General features: G+C 31.8%; 1 protein-coding gene across 2 annotated transcripts in view; it reads left to right on the top strand.

The window, feature by feature from the left end:
* Positions 1-3,267: 3,267 nt before the first annotated feature.
* The window catches only part of LOC140035990 (uncharacterized), a 45,797-nt gene continuing 28,521 nt past the window's right edge, over positions 3,268-20,543 (top strand). The window contains exons 1-5 of one of the 2 annotated variants that reach the window (XM_072077292.1): positions 3,268-3,404; positions 3,501-3,791; positions 7,035-7,159; positions 11,361-11,458; positions 13,461-13,675. In XM_072077292.1, the coding sequence (XP_071933393.1) occupies positions 3,623-3,791; positions 7,035-7,159; positions 11,361-11,458; positions 13,461-13,675 (607 nt within the window). In that variant the 5' untranslated portion in view covers positions 3,268-3,404; positions 3,501-3,622. The remainder of the gene's footprint in view (positions 3,405-3,500; positions 3,792-7,034; positions 7,160-11,360; positions 11,459-13,460; positions 13,676-20,543) is intronic. The other variant, XM_072077291.1, reaches the window with a different exon arrangement.

The following is a 20,543-nucleotide window of genomic DNA, read 5'->3' as shown; positions in this document are numbered from 1 at the left end:
TAATCTTCTTCTCAAGTTCAACGAGGGATTTTATTCATATAACATAACTAAATATATATTTAAATTGTGAAAGTGCCTTTTGATGTGAAAATCAATATTTTTACATGAAAATCGTCGGTTACTCAATACTTCACATTGTCAAGTTACTTTGCATACTTTTAATTCTAGTATTGTTTTACGCGAAAATTAACATTTTTAGATGAAGATTCCCGATTACTAAGTACAAGAACTATTGGAGTAGAACAGCTTTTATTCTTTTTATTCTTTTTCTACTTTTTTTTAAAAGTAAAGATAATAATTAGTCCCTCAAAAGCATAATCATGAGAAGACTATTGTAATTATTGACCATATTTATCACTTAACTTATAAAATCAAGTAAAAAGAAGAAATTTCATCAAATTTGCAAAATATGGGCATAATTTTCTCCACTTTACAAGATATACTTTTCTATAAATACACAAATTATAATTACATAATAATAATTTCCAAGTTAAATGAGAAAAGAAGTTTTCATACCACATATGTTTATCTCAAATGTAGAAGGAATTTTAGTTACTAATGGTAAGGAACTTGTTGCCCTTGGATAAAATTGAAAAATTTTGAAACTTTTTGGGCAATATTGCAATTGTGGACAAGATTTTGAAAAAAAATTTGGCAGAATTTTCCTTTAAAACTGGACGTAACTCAATGCCAGCGAACCCAAGATTGACAACATTTAAGTGTAATTCATATTCCAAATCTCAAGTCCAAACAATAAACGTAAAAATACTACAAGTACCAGCAAGTCTTTTAGTTTTACACCTAGTATCGTTGCCCCTTCTCATACTAGAGAACAACAAAAAATTATAATAAAATCATTTAAATCAGATAGAAAAAAATGCACAATAAATTAATATAAAATACAGGCTTCCACAGGGTAAGGTTGGACGTGCCTAGAAAATCTCTTGAACTTAAAAACTTTGGGCCTGTTTGGCAAACAAGTTTTTGTCCAAGTTTATCTTCGATAAGTTTTTTAACAACTTTAGTTACAGCAATCTTAAAAACTCCTCAAAATTTTTAAACTATATACTTCAAAATAGTAAAAAATTTATCCACTTCAAAAATTTTTCCTATGACTTCTACAGTAAAATTTTAGACAAACACCAAAAAAACTTATTTGCCAAATGGGGACTTGTTTCCAAATATTCCGTTTTCTTCCACTTTCCCTCCATTTTAAATAGCTGAAATTCTTGAACAAAGAGCCCTTCGAGTCGATTAATGATTAGTTGAAGATGAAAGTTTTGACTCTTAAGTTCACTTCATGCACGAGCAATGAAAATGATTTTAGCTTCCATTTCCCGTTAAGAAATCTTTGGTGTTGCATTGGATGATAATGTGTGGAATATTTGATGTCCCATCGAAATGATTTTCTTTTATCACAGCCAAGAATTTAATCAAAAGGTAAACAACTCCAATATACTTAAAAAGAAGATGTAGATTCCGTAAGCATTCTTTTCATCCAACTTCCCACTAATAGTACAGTTCTTTCTCATTTTTCTTCAAGTTAATTTGATCAAATGGACTGCCATGTAATTTTCACTTAGTCTTTTCCCCAGCTTCACCATTACCTGGTGGAAGCAATTTGAGGTGGACAACAAAGAAGAAATTTAACTCTGATACGGTCTTTGATGATCAAATGAGACACAGTACACTGATCAATTGGGACGGGAGTAATTCTACTTTGCAAAACCTATTTTTTACTTTACACTTTAAATTTTAGGGATAATTTCAGAAACCTCCCTCGAGATTTTTTGACAATTTCACCTAGGTTTTCAATATTACACTTACCTCCCTTGGCCCTAAAAATGACCATAATAGCCTTAACATATTAATATTTTTCATCCAATTAAATAATCTACTGCTAATCTTGTTCATATGAATGCATCACAGAATTAGATATTTAATGGAAACAAAAATAAAATTCACTCGTGGAATAATCGATTATGTCCTAAACACAATTATAACATATTACAAATTAATTTTAACTTTGGTTGGAGCATCTGGAGATGAATAGAAGAAGATATAAGTTAGATTTAAAAAAGATAGGACTGGTATTGGTACTCCAATTTTTTATCAATGGAATGGTGTATTAATGCAGAATAGAGGATCATGCAGTAATTGACGTACACATTGCGTGTATAATGTGTACATGTTCCTTTGTTCCGTGAATCTTGCTAACGCTGTTATGTGCTCTAGTTAAAGGGGACGAATATGAAAAGTTAAGGTATAAAATGTCTAAAATTAATATTGAAAGTGGAACGCCCATGGAGGTCTAAGGCTTCTCGAAATCTAAAGCACTTTTGTATCAATAATTGGAGGTTCCTAATAATGGGTAGATTTTGTAAACCAGCTTCCTGCTCCTGCCGCATCCAATCCACTTATTGTGCCTTTCAGTTTTTTTCTGAAACTTAATTGAGCAAATGAGCGCCATGTTTCAGTATAGTAGTCTATTCCTAGCCCCATCTTCATCATTACTAATACTGGCGGACTAATTTGAGTTGGATAATGAATGCTACTACCACAAAACACCCAACAATCAAAAAAAAAAAACATAACAGGAATCCATTTAGGTATGGTCTTTGATCGGATCATCAGGAAGACCAAGTATTTTGCCAGTCATATGTTAGTTATTTTTTTTTTTTTTTTTGGGTCAAATGTCAACTTCTATATATGCAAGTCATATGTTAGTTATTGCATGTCGGTACTGTAGTGTTTCTCCAAATCTAGCTAAGAGCATTTTGCATCAACAATTTTGGAGCATCCTAATGGCTTTTTCTAATTTGGCCGACTGAGTTAACTAATTCTACTACATGTTTCGTTGAACCCACGTTTGGAATTACTCCTGAAAAAATTTATTTAACAATAATGTTCCACGATTAACAATATTTAACTCCCTGTATTTCAGACTTTCAGTCCACATATTTTATAGACCTTTCTAGTTGGTTTGTTGGATGTTTTCAAGCGTTTATGACTACGCATATGGAATAATTCATGAGGATGAGTACTCCAAGCAAAGTATGAAGCTCCATACCCACAGCCTTTTCAACTAGTCAAACAAGCATATATGTATACTAGAAGTCATTATCAACACCGGAAATTTTAAAGTACTTGCGAACAAAACAAGAGAGAACCTTGCTATGACCAATCTTGTTTATTTGTATATCTAAATTAGCCTAGAAAATAACAATCTTTGTACCTTAACCTCAATGAATCTTGTGCAAATGGAATCGACTCACAGGCTCATAAACTCAGAAGTTGAATATGCACTCACACTGGTGTCACGATACTTCTCCAGAATCAAGACATTTTTCTCTGGATATTCGATATCTGCAAGAAACAATTATCATCTTCAATTCTCCACGCAGGTCAGAGATCTTTTACCTTGAAAGTTTTTTTTTTTCTCCTAGTCTTTGGATTGAACTCTGAAAACCAATGTTGTTGTTTGTCAATTATCAACTCAGATGATCAACCTCGAATCAGGTCAGCTATGCAAATGGTTAATCATCCTCGTCATTTTCTTTGAATAAGCAGTTGAAATCAACACAGCATCCGATCCTGTTGGCAAGAAAGATTGTTAACCTCCATGGGAGGTGAGAAGGTGGCCGTGGTTTTGGATGCTACAAAAGATCTGAATTGTACTGCAATGATACAGGCCCTCGAGTGCTTGCAGCTATTTCCTGGAGATGAGCTTACTCTTGTGGGCGTTCTTCGTCAAGTGACTAACCCCAGTCCCAGTGAGATAACTTCATCAGGTAAATTTTCATGCCATCTACAAAACAAACTAAGAAATGCCCCCACCCCAAAAAAAACAAAAAACAAAAAATGGTCCGCTCTTCTCTATTACCGTCAATGTCTTGAAACTCGGATTGATAAGTGAATTGGATGAGGTTCTGGTTCATGGTTCAATCAGTTCGACCAGTTCAATATTGGTTCAAATAATTTTAAGTTTTTTATTATTTTAATATTCAATTATTTGGATAAAATTAATATATAAAAACTATTTAGTGAAAAATCGAACCAAAAGCCAATTTTTTACCGGCTTTGACTAGTTTGACAGACTCTTGACTAGATTTGATCATTTTATTTGATTTCTTAGATTAAATAGAGAATCAGACTATAGTCACGATTCAACTGGTTGAATTAGTCCATGGAATCTGATTTTCAAAACACTAGTTTCACTAGGTGTAAAGCATAGGTACAAAAAGCCACCTTTGACTTTTTCGCCAAGATTGTCTTAGTAGGGACCGCAAATGTACTGGTATTAGTGATTACAAATACAACTAGACTTGAAATTACTTATCCTAAACGTATTAGTGAGCAAGTCATCACCATTATGCAACCGTGATATATGCTCTTGGTTTACAATTTTAATAGTTGTAATAGTCTTCCATTTTTTCCATTTAAATTTAGTATAGATTGTTTTTGATCAAGAACCAACTCATACATATCATCACTCCTTTATTGGACAATATGATGCAGTTAAGGAACTTTGAAAGATGGGTTTGCCCCATTGCAACTCCCCCCGGCCATTTTTCCAATCTCACCACTAAGGGCCTATACAATAACTAGCAACACAAACAATGTATAATTAATGTGTTAGCAGGAAATATCACGCAGCGGAAATAACATTAAAATCTTACAAATAATAAATAATAAGAAAGACACGGGAAGAAACAAAATATTCTACTTCAATTAACTAATTTTCCTCTACTACAAACTTAGGACTCCAAGTCCTTAAATAGAGAAACATAACTACAAATCCTATTCTAATTATAATATCAAAACATGACTCAACTTATTTCCTAAATCAAGTTTGACACCAATTCTAATCTAGTTACCAAATAAAAAATATAATTCAAAAACACTAAACTTCTAAATATTGCTTGGTTTAAAATATGTCAACAATACCTCTTTTAAACCAAACCCTTGTTATTATCATCTTTAATGCCATCATGAACTTAAATTGCCTTTGCAACCTCTATAAAAAGCATAACTCAGATGCAATTCCAATTTATTTTTTATCTTCATCTTCACCAGTGAGAGTAAGATATGCCTATACTTTGCATACAATTCGGCAGCCAATTTCACTTGATCGAAAAATTCATCCACATTGACCCATTCACCATTAGAGCTTCCATATTTCCTTGGATAATAATAATTCACACTATCTTCAAACAATAAATCATATCGTTCTTGTTGCAAATAATTTTCAATTCTATAATTGCCAATGGATTCATCCACCCCATAATTACCAACAATTTCTTTTCCATCTTCATCCACAACCAAATTAATGCACTGACTAACAAATTCTTCTTCATCAATCGCCCCAACTAAAGTATGCAAATTATAATTTTCAAATATGTCAAATATTTCGAAAACCTCTTTATCAACAAACATATCTTTTTCCAAATTAATTTCCCATGTCAAACCAAGTTTTGACTTACGATTAGTCTCATAATCATACTCCATCAAAATAAAATAGAGATCTGAACAAAAACATTCAAACATTGCTTGAATAAATAATTAAAGAGTCTCATATAATATTTTTCAACAATGGATTCTTGCATAATCCTGCAAAAAACTTTCCCGTCTTTTTCTTGTGTTCTTTTGGCAAACGATAGAAACAATTTATTTTAAAAATGTCATCCAAACCACACCTTGTGAGATATTTCTCCATTATGTTCTCCCATTCTCGTCTTTCTTCAATAGTACTCAATGTCTGCAAAATTTTTAATCTTTCACCATTCGCAAATTCTCTCTCCATGGCAACTTAAAATAATTTACATACCATCACAAAATTTTTTCTTTCATGCTTGAAATTCTTGGCCTCCTTTGATTCAGGCTTGATCAAACACTACTGTGACAATCAATAATCTAGTAATACTTTTTTTCTTGATCACTGCACAACACCAAAAATCTCAATAGGGTCCCTCTTTTAGACCTTTGTCCAATTAGAGTTACTTTTTCCTAATTTCAATCAACGAACGAGTACCCCAAGATCAACCCTTGTGGTCCAATTCTTCAATATACGAGTATTCTACCACAATATTTTATATCCTTCCATGGTATAGCCTCCTCTAACACAAACTCGGTAAGCCCTCTAGGCACTACAAATGTTAGAGCCTCCTCTATCACCAACTCTATAAACGCTCTAGGCACTATAGACACTTCAGGATCAAACTCTTGAATCTAGGGTTCTGATATCACTTGTTAGCAGGAATAATCATGCAGTAGAAGTAACATTAAAATCTTATAAATAACAAGCATTAAAAAAGGCATGGGATGAGACAAAATATTCTGTTTCAATTCACTAATTTCCCTCTGCTGCAAACTTAGGACTTCAAGTCCTTAAATAGAAAAACATAACCACAAATCCTATTCTAATTATAGTATTAAAACATGACTGAACCTATTTCCTAAATCAAGTTTGACACCAATTCTAATCTAGTTACCAAATAAAAAAATATAATTCTAAAACTACTAAACTTCTAAATATTGTTTGGTTTAATATATGTCAACAATGTGTACACTTATAACTTATGAACTTAAGCATGAGTATAAAACAACAATAACTTCTTACCCGTGTGTTGTATTCTGTGTGCAAAAAATTTGTCGATGTTCTATAATTGTTATTTTAGTGCATAAATTTGTTGTCTTCATATCTGTATTTACTGACGAATTTGGGATTTTTCCTACGAAAGTTGCTTTCACCAAAAATCTTCTTTTTGTAGCGAGCTAGCAACACGAACACAGTATCATTAATGCGTACACCAATTTATGAACTTAAGCATGATTATCAAACAGCAATTACTTCTTATGGTGGGTTGTATAGTGTAAGCAAAAAATTCATCGATGCTCTATAATTATTATTTTAGTGCATAAATTTGTTGTATTCGTATCTGTATTTGCTGTACTAGTGCATTCATTATTGAGTATTACTAGGACTCAAATTATTGAAGCCCATGATCCTTACTCTTTTGTTTCCTATCATCCAGTGGGATACAAGATGAAAGTAAATTCAAGTTTAACAAACTCAAGAACTGTGGAGGCCGAGTACGCACAAAAGAAGGAACAGCTTTCGCAAAATCTGAAACTTTTGAAGGAATCGACAATGGGGAAGGTTTTGCCCATTCTGCTTGCTCTAACGTATTTTTAGTCGTTCATGGTTTTTATTTCTCTATATCAAAACTTCTACCCCTTTTTATGTTTGTTATAAATCTTTGGTCTTTTTGCATCTATGGTTGATCTTTTGAGACTATTGCATTTGCTACATTATTTAGTGTATAAATACGTTAAATTTGTTATCTTTGTGAACAAGTTTGTCTGCATGAATAACATATTTTATGTATCTAAATATAATAAGATAATGTAATTGTACATCAAATATCTTAACAAATACAATAATTGAATAGAATTGGATATATCACAACCGCACATGTTCCACATCCAGCTAGATGTTCCAAATAATCATGTGGTAAGAGGTCGGAAGAAAGGCACGTTATAGTTCAAAGAATACAAATGGTAAACGCATTGCAAGGAAGAAGGGCAAAATTTCGCATATAAAATTTTCTACCGAGGAACTTTCTACACTTTCATATGTTTTTTGCTCATAATATAATATTTCCCTGTTAAAGTAATCAGTTACTGTGTGCTAATTTTTGCATTCAAACTTTGCTCCAAGAGAAACTTGTACAATTTATTATCTGCAAAGCAGTATAAAGAAAAAAAAGGATGACAATAATAATGAAGTGATTACGATCATTTGCTACTCTTTATATGTTTCTCAGAATATAATGTTTTTCAGTTATACCAATTAGTTACGAGTGCTAAATCTCTCGTTGAGTTTGCTCCAAGAGCAACTTGTAAATTTTATTATCAGCAAATAAATATAAGCAAACAAATACATAATTGATTTACAAAATGTCACTTTGTACTCTAAATCTGAGATTTTAATTCACAATCTGAATTTTATCAGTTGTACCAGTTAATAGATGAATGTAATTTGTTGCATGGAAATTGTGCTCCTGGGCCATTTGTAGGTTGTGCTAAGGGTAAAGCCATACAAGAACAACCAAACATAAGTTGACATTATTACCTATCACATATTCTGTTCCAAATGGAATACCCCTTCCTTGAGGTTTTCTACAATTTCATTTAGCCCCATGAAATTTCGGATACCGTATTTGCATCCCCTATTTTTAATTTTGATGTGAGAAAGTGTGTCAATTTACTTTAAAAACTCATTTAAATGCTAAAATGTATTTCAGTTCCCAAATTACCATTGGATACTCATGTAATACAACAAATTCTCCAATAAAGGTCTTTAAAAATGGAATAAGAAAGAGGTATGCTGATCTTAAAAAGTTACTTATGGCAATGATAAGGTAAATCATAATAATGCTATTAAGAGAACTAAAAAAATCTAAAATTTGATGCTTATAAACTCTTAAGAAAAGTACCTTACTTTGATTAGGCTAATAAGACATGCGCTAAAGATGCCATTAAGTGTGAATTTAGTGTCAATTTCTTGTAGCTCTAAGTATTTTCTAGCATCAAGATTCAATGTGAATTTTCTCAATGGTTTGGTTATAACCTACAGGACTCTCTGTGACTCACATAAGTAATTTTTTAGGATAAATATCTTTCTCTTTTTATTCATTTTTCAAATATTATTAGTTAAATTGTAATACAAAATTTTTTGAGCTAGGGAAGGATAATTTGAAAAAAAAAATACATTCAAGCACTTCATATGAATTTTTCATGGAAGTGATATTAAAAATAAAACTGAGAGGTCTTGAACCTAAAACTCCTACTTACAATCTCTCCCACCTTATTGCCCAACTCAATCCTCCCCCTTAAAAAAAACTGATATTAAAAATGAAAACAAGGGAGTAGATGTATAATGCAATTGGGGGGCAAGTGAAGCAGTCAAAAACCCCAAGGAAATATGAACTTGTCCCATTCCAAAATTTATTTGGTCTTGGTTAAAATATTTCTCGTGGGTGTGTCTAATACGGACAAGAATAGGCTTTGACCAAACCTTCCATTTGTTTTGTTCTCATAGACGCTTTTGCCATTTAGAAAAATGAACTAACTGCTCAGGTAAGAAAAATACTGCTATATATCTGCTAAAAATATCGACATTTTGTCACAAATTGATTTCAATCAGTAACAGCCAGATGTTTTGGGATTCGATTGTCGTGATAAAAATTTTAGATTACTCTCTTAAAAACTTAATTCTATCGAGTTCCATGGGAATTTAATATTCTTGCTTGTAGTACTCTCCCAAGTCTTTATGCTTTTCTTCTTTTTGCAGTATAAATTTTGAAGCAAAAAACCTCGCGGCCATTAAATTATTCATTGCATCTATTTTTGACCATCAAACTATTTTTCGTCTTAATTCAATCACTCAATTAACTAACCAGTATACCTGTGGTAATTTCATTGGATTTTGCTTTTAATTTACAAAATAAACGAAACATGTGCAGATCACTTGTCCAGATTTAAGGGTAAATATATCCACTGACTTCTTAATCCGAATATAAAAACTCTGACAGCCACTAAACTATTTTGCTCATTCACTTTTTGTTGCTCAAAATTTTTTTTAATCAATATAGTCACTGAACCCCTACATCGATATAACTGTGGTGATTCCATTAAATGTTTTAGTTAATGTTAATCAAATGAGCTGTACGTGCATTTCACGTACCAATAACAAGGACAGTTTTTTAGATTTTTTTTCCATTTAGAATTTTAGATTTTTAATTAATGAAAAACAAAATTTAGAATCTTTAATAGTTGCTTTAATATATTTTGCTTTATAAGTTTTGACAAAAAATCTAAATTATATGCTCAAGTTCTTGTGAATTATTTCCAAGACACTCGAAATTAAATGAAAAATAGTAGATCTAATGACAAATTTGAATGAAAGCTCGCTAATATATTATTTTGGTGAGTTGAGTGGCTAATTTGAATGAAAGAAAACTAAGAATATATTGTTTGCATAGTTCAATGTCTATTTAAGATTTTTGTCAAATGTATTTACCTATGGTCTTTGGTATATGCAGTGCACATGCAACTCATTCCATTAAGTTTAACATCAAAATTGGATGCAATGGTTACTAATACACACATTTGTAAGTTGAGTGGCCATTTTGAATTAAACAGTAATTGACTGGTTAAAAGTGTATGATCAGAATAGTTTAGTGGTCAATGAAATTTTTTGTCTTCGAGTCGAGAAGTTCAGTAGACATATTTATCCTTAGGTTTTGACACATGATTTGAACACGTTAGGTTTATTTTGTAGATTAAGAGAAATGGCGACAGATATAATGATTAGTTAGTTGAGTGGCTAAATTAAAACAAAAAAAAAAGTTTGATTGTCAAAAGTAGACTTAGGAAATATTTTAACGGCTATCAAGGTTTTTTGCCCTGAATTTTGCCTGTTAATTTTGTCCTTTGTTTGCATTGTCGTGACAACAATTTATTGATTTTTTCATTTTATTAGGCTAATAACAATAAATTTTGCTCCAATATGGTAAAGTAAAATTCTTCTATGCTGGCGTACAAGTATTGATGTTAAGAATCATTACTTGGTCCATTTTGGTAAAGCTTCATGAGAGGTAGTGCTTTTGGATAGCCTACATCTTTATTTTGACAATCCCAAACCAGTATTCAGTTTTGCAAAAAGAATTCTACTCTCAATGACATACGACTTGCAAAAGACAGGTACAAACTAACTAATGTCTCACATCGATTTAAAGGACTTCCCTCTTTGTATCTATTTCTTAATCATGATTTTAAATTGTTTTCTATAGTTGAACTCTGAAATGAATTAGAGGACAGTTTTTGTGATACAACTATTTATTTATTACTTGAAGACAATAAATATGGAAGTTAAGCACGCTAAGATTCTTACACAAGATTAAAGCACGTGGCTAAACATGAGTTAAGAAATTTTCAATTAGTTGTGTTAAACAGGTTGCTAAAATGATAATCTAAATCAAGAATCAATCTGAAGTATCGAATTTGAGCATATGTTAAATCGGGTTTATTTTCACTTTATAAAGTGCGCAGATAATATATTTCCTCCTAGTATTATCAGAAGGAGCTTCTGATTAAGTTGCCAATTTTTTATTTTTTATTTTTTGGATGTGCTGGGAGAATTTCTGCTTGACTTGCATGTTGAGTTGCTTGTTTTAGCTCCTAATTTTGTATTTTACAAAACAAACTACATGGTCAAAAATTGATTTTGGCTTTATTTTACACAATTTAAATGGGTCAAAATATGACTGAGCCATTGTAGTGAACAATATTCACAGATTAAGCTCGACTTCAAGTTGGAAGCCGGGCCTTCATGTAAGGTAATCGCGGTTCAAGCTGCTAAAAATTTGGGAGCAACATGGGTTATACTTGACAGGTTAGTCAAAAGCTCTACTTTTTTTTTAGAAAAAGAAAAAATTCAGAACACTTTACTCATATTCAAGTCAAAAGATGGTGGAATAGCGAGTCAAAGGAAATCGAATCAATAAGGTGGATTTCTATTTGACGTAAACATTTTATCTCAATGAATTGAGCACAAAAGTTCTCTAGAAGTTAGGGATGTAATGAGTTTAACCAATTCGAATACCTTAAGGTTTGATTTATTTAATAAAATTATAATGGTATTCAAATTTAGTTTGTTTATTTATTGACACGAACTTTATTCGAGTTTGAGTTGCTTGAATCTTTAACATGTATAATTTCAAATTGTATACTGATCCAACCAAGTTCAACTCAAATTTAAAATTTGCTAAACACAAATTGTTATTAATATTTAGTTTGATAAGTAGGCAAAGTAATCTTCGAGATGATACGACATCAAATATTAAGTAGTTTGGGTTAGAGGTGGCAATATGGATAAATGGTTCATAATTGGTTTTGACTAAATGGATGGTGGATGAAATTTATCCAATCCATATAGATCCATTTAATAAATGGATCTAAATGGATTAAATAAAAACCAATTATCCATTTATAATGCATTTAAATATTTTGGTTACTTTGTTTTTGTATTACCATTTCTTGTAATATGAATAGCTTTGAGAAAAAGCCAGAATATTTATAAACACAATAATCTTGGACTAGTCTAAATCGTGAATTTCTGGACGTCCTAATCACTTTTTTTCTCACCTTCATTAATTTGATGTGGATCTATTCTGCAAGTTTCCGTTAATAATTCTACAGCATCTGAGATGTCAATTAACAACCACATGCCCCAAGTCTTCAGCGTGCAAAGGGCGTTGGAAATTAGTTATGTTTAAGTTGTTAAGATTTTCCCACTCAATCCTTCATTCAACAGCTGTCACATGTGGTCCTTCATTCCCAGTTGGTTCTAGTTAGAGGGATCTATCCGTTTCTTTTATTTGGTTTTTAGGGAAATGGATATATGTGGTTTTTGTGGATAATCCATATAAATCCATTTAATTTAATGGTTTTACTTGGATCAACTATTTAAAACCAATACCATAAATGGATAATCCAAATCCATTTAATTATGGATTATATGGATGGATAAATGGATCTCAATCCAAATTGCCACCTCTAGTTTGGGTCGGGTTTTAATCCTACTAATAATCACAATCTACTAGAACTATTTACTGCTAAATGGCAAGCTTGCTTGATTTTGGACATGACAGAGGTATAGTCCAGCGCTTTTTTCTTACCCCCCTTCCTTTTTCCATTTTCATTAAAGGTGGTTTGGCATAGGTCTCTAGCAATCATGTTGGCTATGGAACAAGCATAATACATGAAAAGGAGGGGGCTTTGAAAACCTTACCTCCATTACGTCTAAGGCATTTTATGTTTCGGTAGGCGTAAAATATTTTGACGACACTTCCTAATACAAGTAATTTTGTCAAGCTTTAAGAATTAATACATAAGATGGAGTACTAGATGAGGTATGAATTATATCGAGGAGGGTTTGGTCTAATGGTAAACGTTGAAACTTCAAGAGTTAGAACTTCTGAGTTCACCCACCTCCTCGATCCCCCTCTCAATTTTTAAACCCATTCTTTCTTTATTAGAAAAAAAAAACTAATTTCTAGAGCTTAACAATTTATAAGTTAGTGAACTAGAGTGAAACCAATATTTTGTGATCGATTTATAAGGATTAGAGAAGGACTTTATAAATATTTTTATAAAGATTTTGTCAAAAAAAAAAAAAGTATCCTGGCATGGTAACTTAGGAATGGGAATTCTCCGTTTGTAAAATTTGTTTCTATCAATAAAAGTGCTACGAAGTTGCTTTTAAAAAAAAAAAAAAGCCTTAGGAATGGGAATTTAAATGTAATAGTGTGCTAGTGCTGTTTTCTTTGCACTGGTCATTGCAGAGCAACATTAGATAATTCACTCATATATACTCCTTTGCTTTCCTATTGCAGGGTGATGAAGAAAGAAAAGAAATTTTTTATGAAAAAATTGCCTTGCAGGATATCAACATTGAAAAGTAAAAATACAATTGACCAGCTTCGAGGACCCTTGGAAACGGTGAACGTTGAAATACCTTCCCATAAAAGCCCCAACAATAGTGGTCTAGTGTCATATGATGAAATGATACCAGAAGACTCGTGGAAAGAACTTCATCAGTCTCCAAAGAGTAAGTAAACGTCTATACTTTGGCCTTGTTCTTATTTGATTTAGATATTGCAAAATTTGATTATAGATATTTGCAAAATTTGATTATAAAAAGTGATTATAGAGAATAATTAGAATCAACAAAAGTTACTCTTTAGATGATTATAAATTTTTTATTATTAAAATCTATAATCTAAATATAGAAACAAGTAAGAATATCTCAAAAGCTGATTGTTCATAATCAAACTCTATAATTAATCAAATAAAATAATGAACTGAGAATAAACCCTTTATTAATGTTGTTTTCTAGTATTGATATTGATGGGCTTTTGCTATACGTACAAGTTAAAATTCGATTTACACCAGTTTGACTACAAGTATACAGGTCAAATTAGTAGTTTAGGGTGTATATCGGGTCGATCCCACGATGAAGATTGAACAATTACCGGTGTTACTAAAGCTTCTCTATTATTTAGACTATCAATAAATTATAACAAGTAAAACTTACTGAACTTATACAAAAAAATAACAAATGAAGCTCCTTAGGTTTTGGTATCCCTAACTACTCATGCAAGTGCTATATTTGGATCACTGGTTATTACTATCTTGGCTTGCTATGGTGTAATTTCTTTATGCATATGAATCCTACTTTCGTAGTAAATCAATTATACTCATAACTAATCTATACCTATTCTCATGATTATGAGATTAGCTATAAGTTCATTTCTTCAATGAAATTACATGAAATGAATCACTAAAACCACATAGGTGCACCTCTACTCTCGTGAGTGTACTCCCTATGTTTAGCACTTCTTGAACAAGTGTTAAATCTCAATTTTCATTGCAGAAACAACACCTTAAATAATCACATTAATGGTACCAGATTAATCATGATTTATAGTGCTAAAATGCTAAATAACTTGCTCAAATAACCAAATAATAAACACTAACAATCATAGAAAGTTCAACCAAACCTAAGGCATAAACTTTAAAGATGCATAATAAACACAAAATCCAGAACTTGCATGTTAACCATACTTAAGAATCCAATTCAAAAGATAAAGAGTTGGAGAAGAGATAACCCATGTCACTTGAGCTTCAACTCCTTCTTCATCTCCATGCTCATCCTAATCTAGTCAATATACAAGAGTGGATGAGCTATACTACTCTATACTAAACTAATCTAACACACAGAAAATGGAAGAGCTACATTTCTGCACTTCCAAGCTTCTCCCGTATGTCTCTCCTTGAATCTTGCAAGTTTTGGCTATATAAAGGTAAAAGGTGGTCAACAAATGAGGTTTACACCTCTCTTTTACAGCTGGTAATGGTTGTCACATGTCTAGCATTACATGTGACTTATTGGAGTTGAAAACAACTTGTGCAAATAGAGAGCAGCCTTTGCTGACCACAATCCCGCTAGAAATCCAGCCAAGTTCCGGTCGGATTGCTATAGTGACTTTTTGCGCAATTTCTGTTCAATTTCCAGCTCTATTCTGATTTTTCCTCAACTTCAACTAAACTTTTCTTGATGATGGAAGCTGAATTAACTCTTGACCAAAACATAAAAATTGTAGTCCTTTGAGTTAGCTTTCGAATGCATCAAGAATCACCTCATTTGGATTTGTGTAGGCGGATAAATGACTGAAATACCCTTGACTGCTCAATGCCCTGTTTTAGCTTCGACTAATAGAAATTGGCTACTGTAATTCGACTTTTTGACTAGGAAAACCTTCAAACTGGATTTTAATGTTTTCACCAAAGTTGTAGATCTATCTCTTATCTTCAAATTAGTTCAAGAATCATCTCAATACGATCCCTATAGCTCAAGTTATAGCTGAAACACGAAAATGTGTCAAAGCTGTCAAAATGCACAAAATACAAGTAAAAAGTGATAAAAATCTCATTTAATCACTTAAGAACATTTTTTACCAATTATAGCCAAAATGATTCATTTTCCTCCAATAATATAACCAAAGTGACTAAAAATAACATAGAATGTCATTCAAATATAACGTAAATTAGTCACTTATTAGATATACAAGTTAAATTTGCAATTTTGCTTTACAATATATTAAGGCTGCCATTTATCAAATAAAGAAGGAGAAGACAAATAAAAAAAAGAGAGTGAGGTCCTTTTTTATCTTATCTACAATATATTTTTTATATTATCTTTTTTAGTGATGAGTCGTAAAGTCAATAATTTTTGGTTGTTCGTAAGCATCATTTCGACATTCTAAAGAGGGAAAATTTCAAGTGTGACATGTGTCGGATGGTTGTCTTTTTTTGGAACAATGATACTAGAGGAAAATTGAATTAATACTACAGTGGATAACATTTTTTTGACCCAAAAAAAAAAAAATATATATATATATATATATATATATATATATGGGTACCACTTTGCATGTTTGGGATTTAACACGTAAGATGGACTCCTCTAGAAGAAGCAAATTTTTAATTAAGTTCTTAAGCAGAATGTACTGACAGCTTTGATTTTGTTAATACTTGATCTCAAAGCTAAAACATTTTTCCCTTGAAAGAAGTTGAAATAATATTTTAGGATTCTTTTATGTCATCTTCGAATGGTTAGAAGAAAATAGTAAAATAAAGTCTTATAATTTTAAAAGCCCGGTAATCTAAAGTCACTACGGCTGTAAAAGTCTAAAAGAGAATTTAAATGAACAAATAGTCAAAAGTATCAGCCTTGTGACACATTAAACAAAACATTCTTTTTTTTTTCCTTTCCAAACTAATTTTCTTGGTGCTAACATGTTTTTTTTATTACCCTCCCACCCTTCCTCATGCCGCTTCTATCTCCAGCTATCTATTAAGAAAATAAAACAAGACAATAGGTTAAGGCAATATATCTCTAGCATACAACAAGAATGAAGAATCTTTTGACAACAAAATCAAAAGGACTTTTACTAAGAGAGTACCAAAATGGTTACATCTATTTGTTTTACTAAAACCTTGTCATTTATATAGGAAAGGCAATCCAAAAAACATCAAAACTAAAGAGCCACAATTTCCTCACTTCAATGACCATCAAGAGGCTACTTTACTCTCCTTTAATAGGCAAAAACATCAAAACCATTTCCTCACTACAATGATCATCAAGAGGTTGCAATTAGTCTCCTTCAGTGGACAAAAATTGCCAAAAGCATTTCCTCACTATAATGGTCATAAAGAGGCTACATTAAGCATTTTCCTTTTGTCCAATATTTTGAATTTAACAAGCTTTATTTCCATTTCAATTCACAAACTATTCCAACATTCCCTCACTTAGTTTGTGAATGAAATAAACAAATTAACACACATAAAACACCATGCATAAAGATAAGTATCGTTAGATTAAAACTTATCCTTTAGTGTTAGTATATCACTTGAACTAATCAAATCATTGTTCTTTATAAAACATTAAACCAATATTTGTAAATTAGCCAAGAAATACCACATACACTGGCCATGTGCTCTAGTCTAGTTTCATGATCATTTACAAAAGTAAATCATACTTTTGCTAAAAGCGACACCACTTCTATGATCATATAAGTGAAAACACTTTCAAACTTTACGTAACAAAGCACTTTGAAAGCAATTACATTTCATTAAAAATATAACTAATCATATATTCAATTTCCCATTTTACACACTTGTGGGGTAATTTGTATACAAAGTACTAGTGTTCACAATCGCTTAACAACTTTTATTACCCTTTAAACCTTTGCATCTAATGGTAGTGCTAGAATAAAAGTAGGGTTCCCATTGCAAATGACTTTAGACAAATGCTTTCAACCCCATTCCCAATGACATTGTATTCACTAAGTCCCTTGGTAAAGGTTTAGTCAATAGATTCGTTAAATTGTTGTATGTTCTTACATGTGCAATTTCCATAACACCATCTCGTAACATTTGTCTAAGATACTCATGCTTTAAACTAATATGTCTAGATTTATCATTATATATACCTTATTTAAGTCTCTAGACATTGTGGTTTCACTATCACAATATAAAGAGATAGGAGGCATAGGTCGTGGCCACAACTTGACATCAAGTAACAAATCCCTAAACCATTCCGCCTTTTTACATGCAGCAGCCAAAGCTATGAATTTAGTAGTCATGGTGGAATGAGTAATCACAGTTTGCTACTTAGAAACCCATGAGATTGCACTACCTCCCAATGTGATTATCCACTCGGTTGTGGAATTTTTGTCATTCACACTAATAAACCAACTAGCATCTGAGTAACATCAAGTACTACTGGAAATTTATTATAAAAGAGTTCTAAACTCTTGGTTCTTTTAAGATAACCAAAAATCCTCTCAATAGACTTTCAAGGGTCCACACTAGGATTTTTAGTGTATTTGGCAAGTCTACAAACTATATATAAAATACGTGGTCATGTACAATACATTACATACATCAAACTTCCAATTGCAGCATATTCAAGTAGAGCAATCAAACTTCCAGAATTTTCATGAAACTTCAAACTAGGATCAAAGGGAGTACTCACTTCTTTGACGTTAAGATGTTGAAACTTGTTCAATATCTTGGTAATATAGTGAGATTGACACAAAGCATAACCCCCACTATGTTTCCTAACTTTGATACCTAAGATAATATCCACCTCGCGAATGTCTTTCATCTTAAACCATTAAGAAAGATACTCCTTAGTATCTTCTACATTTTATATTATTACTAACAATTAACATGTCATCTACATAGACACAAATGATCACACAATAGTCTTGAGCATATTTAGCATAAATGCAATTATCAGTATTATTGTACCTAAATCCACTAGAGACCAATACAGATTCAAATTTCTCATGCAATTGATTAGGTGCTTGCTTTAGGCTATATAATGATTTAACTAGCTTGCATACTTTCATTTCATTTCCATGCATAACAAACCCTTCAAGTTGTTTCATATACGCCATTTTAACGTCTATTTGATGAACAAACAAATTGTACAATGAAGTTAGGGACAATAGCACTCTAATGGAAATTATTCTTGCAGCTGGTGCATTGTATCAAAATAGTCTTTTCTTTCCTCTTGTTTTAATCCTTTAGCTACTAAGCTTGCTTTAAAGGTTAGTAAAGATCCATCCGTGGCATATTTTCTTTTAAATACCCACTTACAACCTATTGGTTTTGAACCTTGAGATAAATCAACTAGAACCCAAGTATTGTTGGACAATAATGAATCCATTTCATCATTTACTACTTCCCTCCAAAACGAAGCATCTCTTTATAACATAGCTTCACTAAATCTTTTTAAATCGTCTTCTACATTCAACAAGATCACAATCCTATTTAGTAGAGATTCCCTATCGTCTTCAACTAAGAAAACAATAGCGTGTGAAGATACGAAATATGAGGATAGATGCTAGATGCTTTTCTTTCCTTGGTCTTTGACTTCTCCTAGATTCAATAGGAGTGTCACTTACCTTCTTCTTATTACTTGAAGAAGAACCAATATTTTGGAGTGGTTCAAAACCATTAGTAGGATCTACAATAGGTTCTGAATCTTTGATAAACTTATTTTCAAAATGGTACATCTCTTGATTCAACTATGATATTAGAATCAAGGTCAAGCAGCCTATAAGTTTTAGAATTTTTTACATAACCTACAAACACACTTTTAAGTGCCCTTGGTCCCAATTTATTTCTTTTATTGTCCAGAACCCTATATTAAGCAATGCAACCCCAAACTCAAAGGTAACTTAGGTTTGGCTTTTTCCCTCTCCACACTTCATATGAAAAGACTTTTGTTTTTAATGAAGGAATTCTATTATGTATATGACATGCAACCAACAAAGTTTCACCCCACAAATTCTTTGGCAATCTAGAACTTACCAACATGGAATTAACTATGTCTTCCAAAGTTCTATTTTCTTCTCTTTCAGCCAATCCATTTTGTTGTGGCGTATAAAGTGCACCTGTTTGGTATATAATACCATTTTGTTCATAAAACATTGAGAATTCACTAGGCAAATATTCACCTCCTCTATCACTTCTCAATATTTTGATTTTCTTTTCTAATTGACTTTCAGCAAGTGATTTGTAAGATTTGAACATGGTAAAACACTCGTCTCTACTTTTCATAAGATAGACATAAGCAAATCTTGAACAAATCATCAATAAAGTAATAAAATATCTATTACCACCTCTTGTAAGAAAACCATTTAGTTCACGTACATCAAAATGAAAAAGTTCAAGCAATTTTGTATTTCTTTCAACCTTAGGAAAATTCACCTTTATCATTTTTGCTTGAGCACAAGTTTCACATTTCTTTTCTTCTTTATCACTATAAGCAATTAGTCCATGTTTGGACATAAAATATAAAGTTTTATTACTAATATGTCCTAACCTACCATGCCATGAAGAATAGGAAGAATCAGCCATACAAACAGAAATAAAAACTTTATTAATACTTAATTTGAACATTCCATCACATGAATAACCTCATTATACAAACGCACCGCTTTCAAACAAGTTTATTTTGTTAGACTCAAGTACAACTTTAAGACCACTTTTACTAACCCTATCAGCTGATACACGATTTTTCCTCATGTTCGGAACATGTAGTACATTAGCGAGTACTAATTTCTTGCCAGAAGTGAATTGTAAATCCACAGCCCCATTTCCATGCATCTTGGTGGTGTCAAGATTTTCCATTTCAACTACATGTCCTTTGGGAGCATCTTCATAGGTCTTGAACATGAACTTATCATTACACACATGTATGTTTGCACCGAAGTCATACCACCAATCACTTGAATTGAACGAAGATGAAGTTACATTCAATTTGGAGATCATAGATATTCTCCTCTCGGACACCATTGCAACAATCTCTGCAATGTCTTTGTTTTCAACAAGACTTGCTT

Source organism: Coffea arabica, chromosome 2c, assembly GCF_036785885.1.
Source record: "Coffea arabica cultivar ET-39 chromosome 2c, Coffea Arabica ET-39 HiFi, whole genome shotgun sequence".
NCBI lineage: Eukaryota > Viridiplantae > Streptophyta > Magnoliopsida > Gentianales > Rubiaceae > Coffea > Coffea arabica.
Note: the sequence above shows the minus strand (reverse complement) of the source record. Positions and strands in the feature narration are given on the sequence as shown.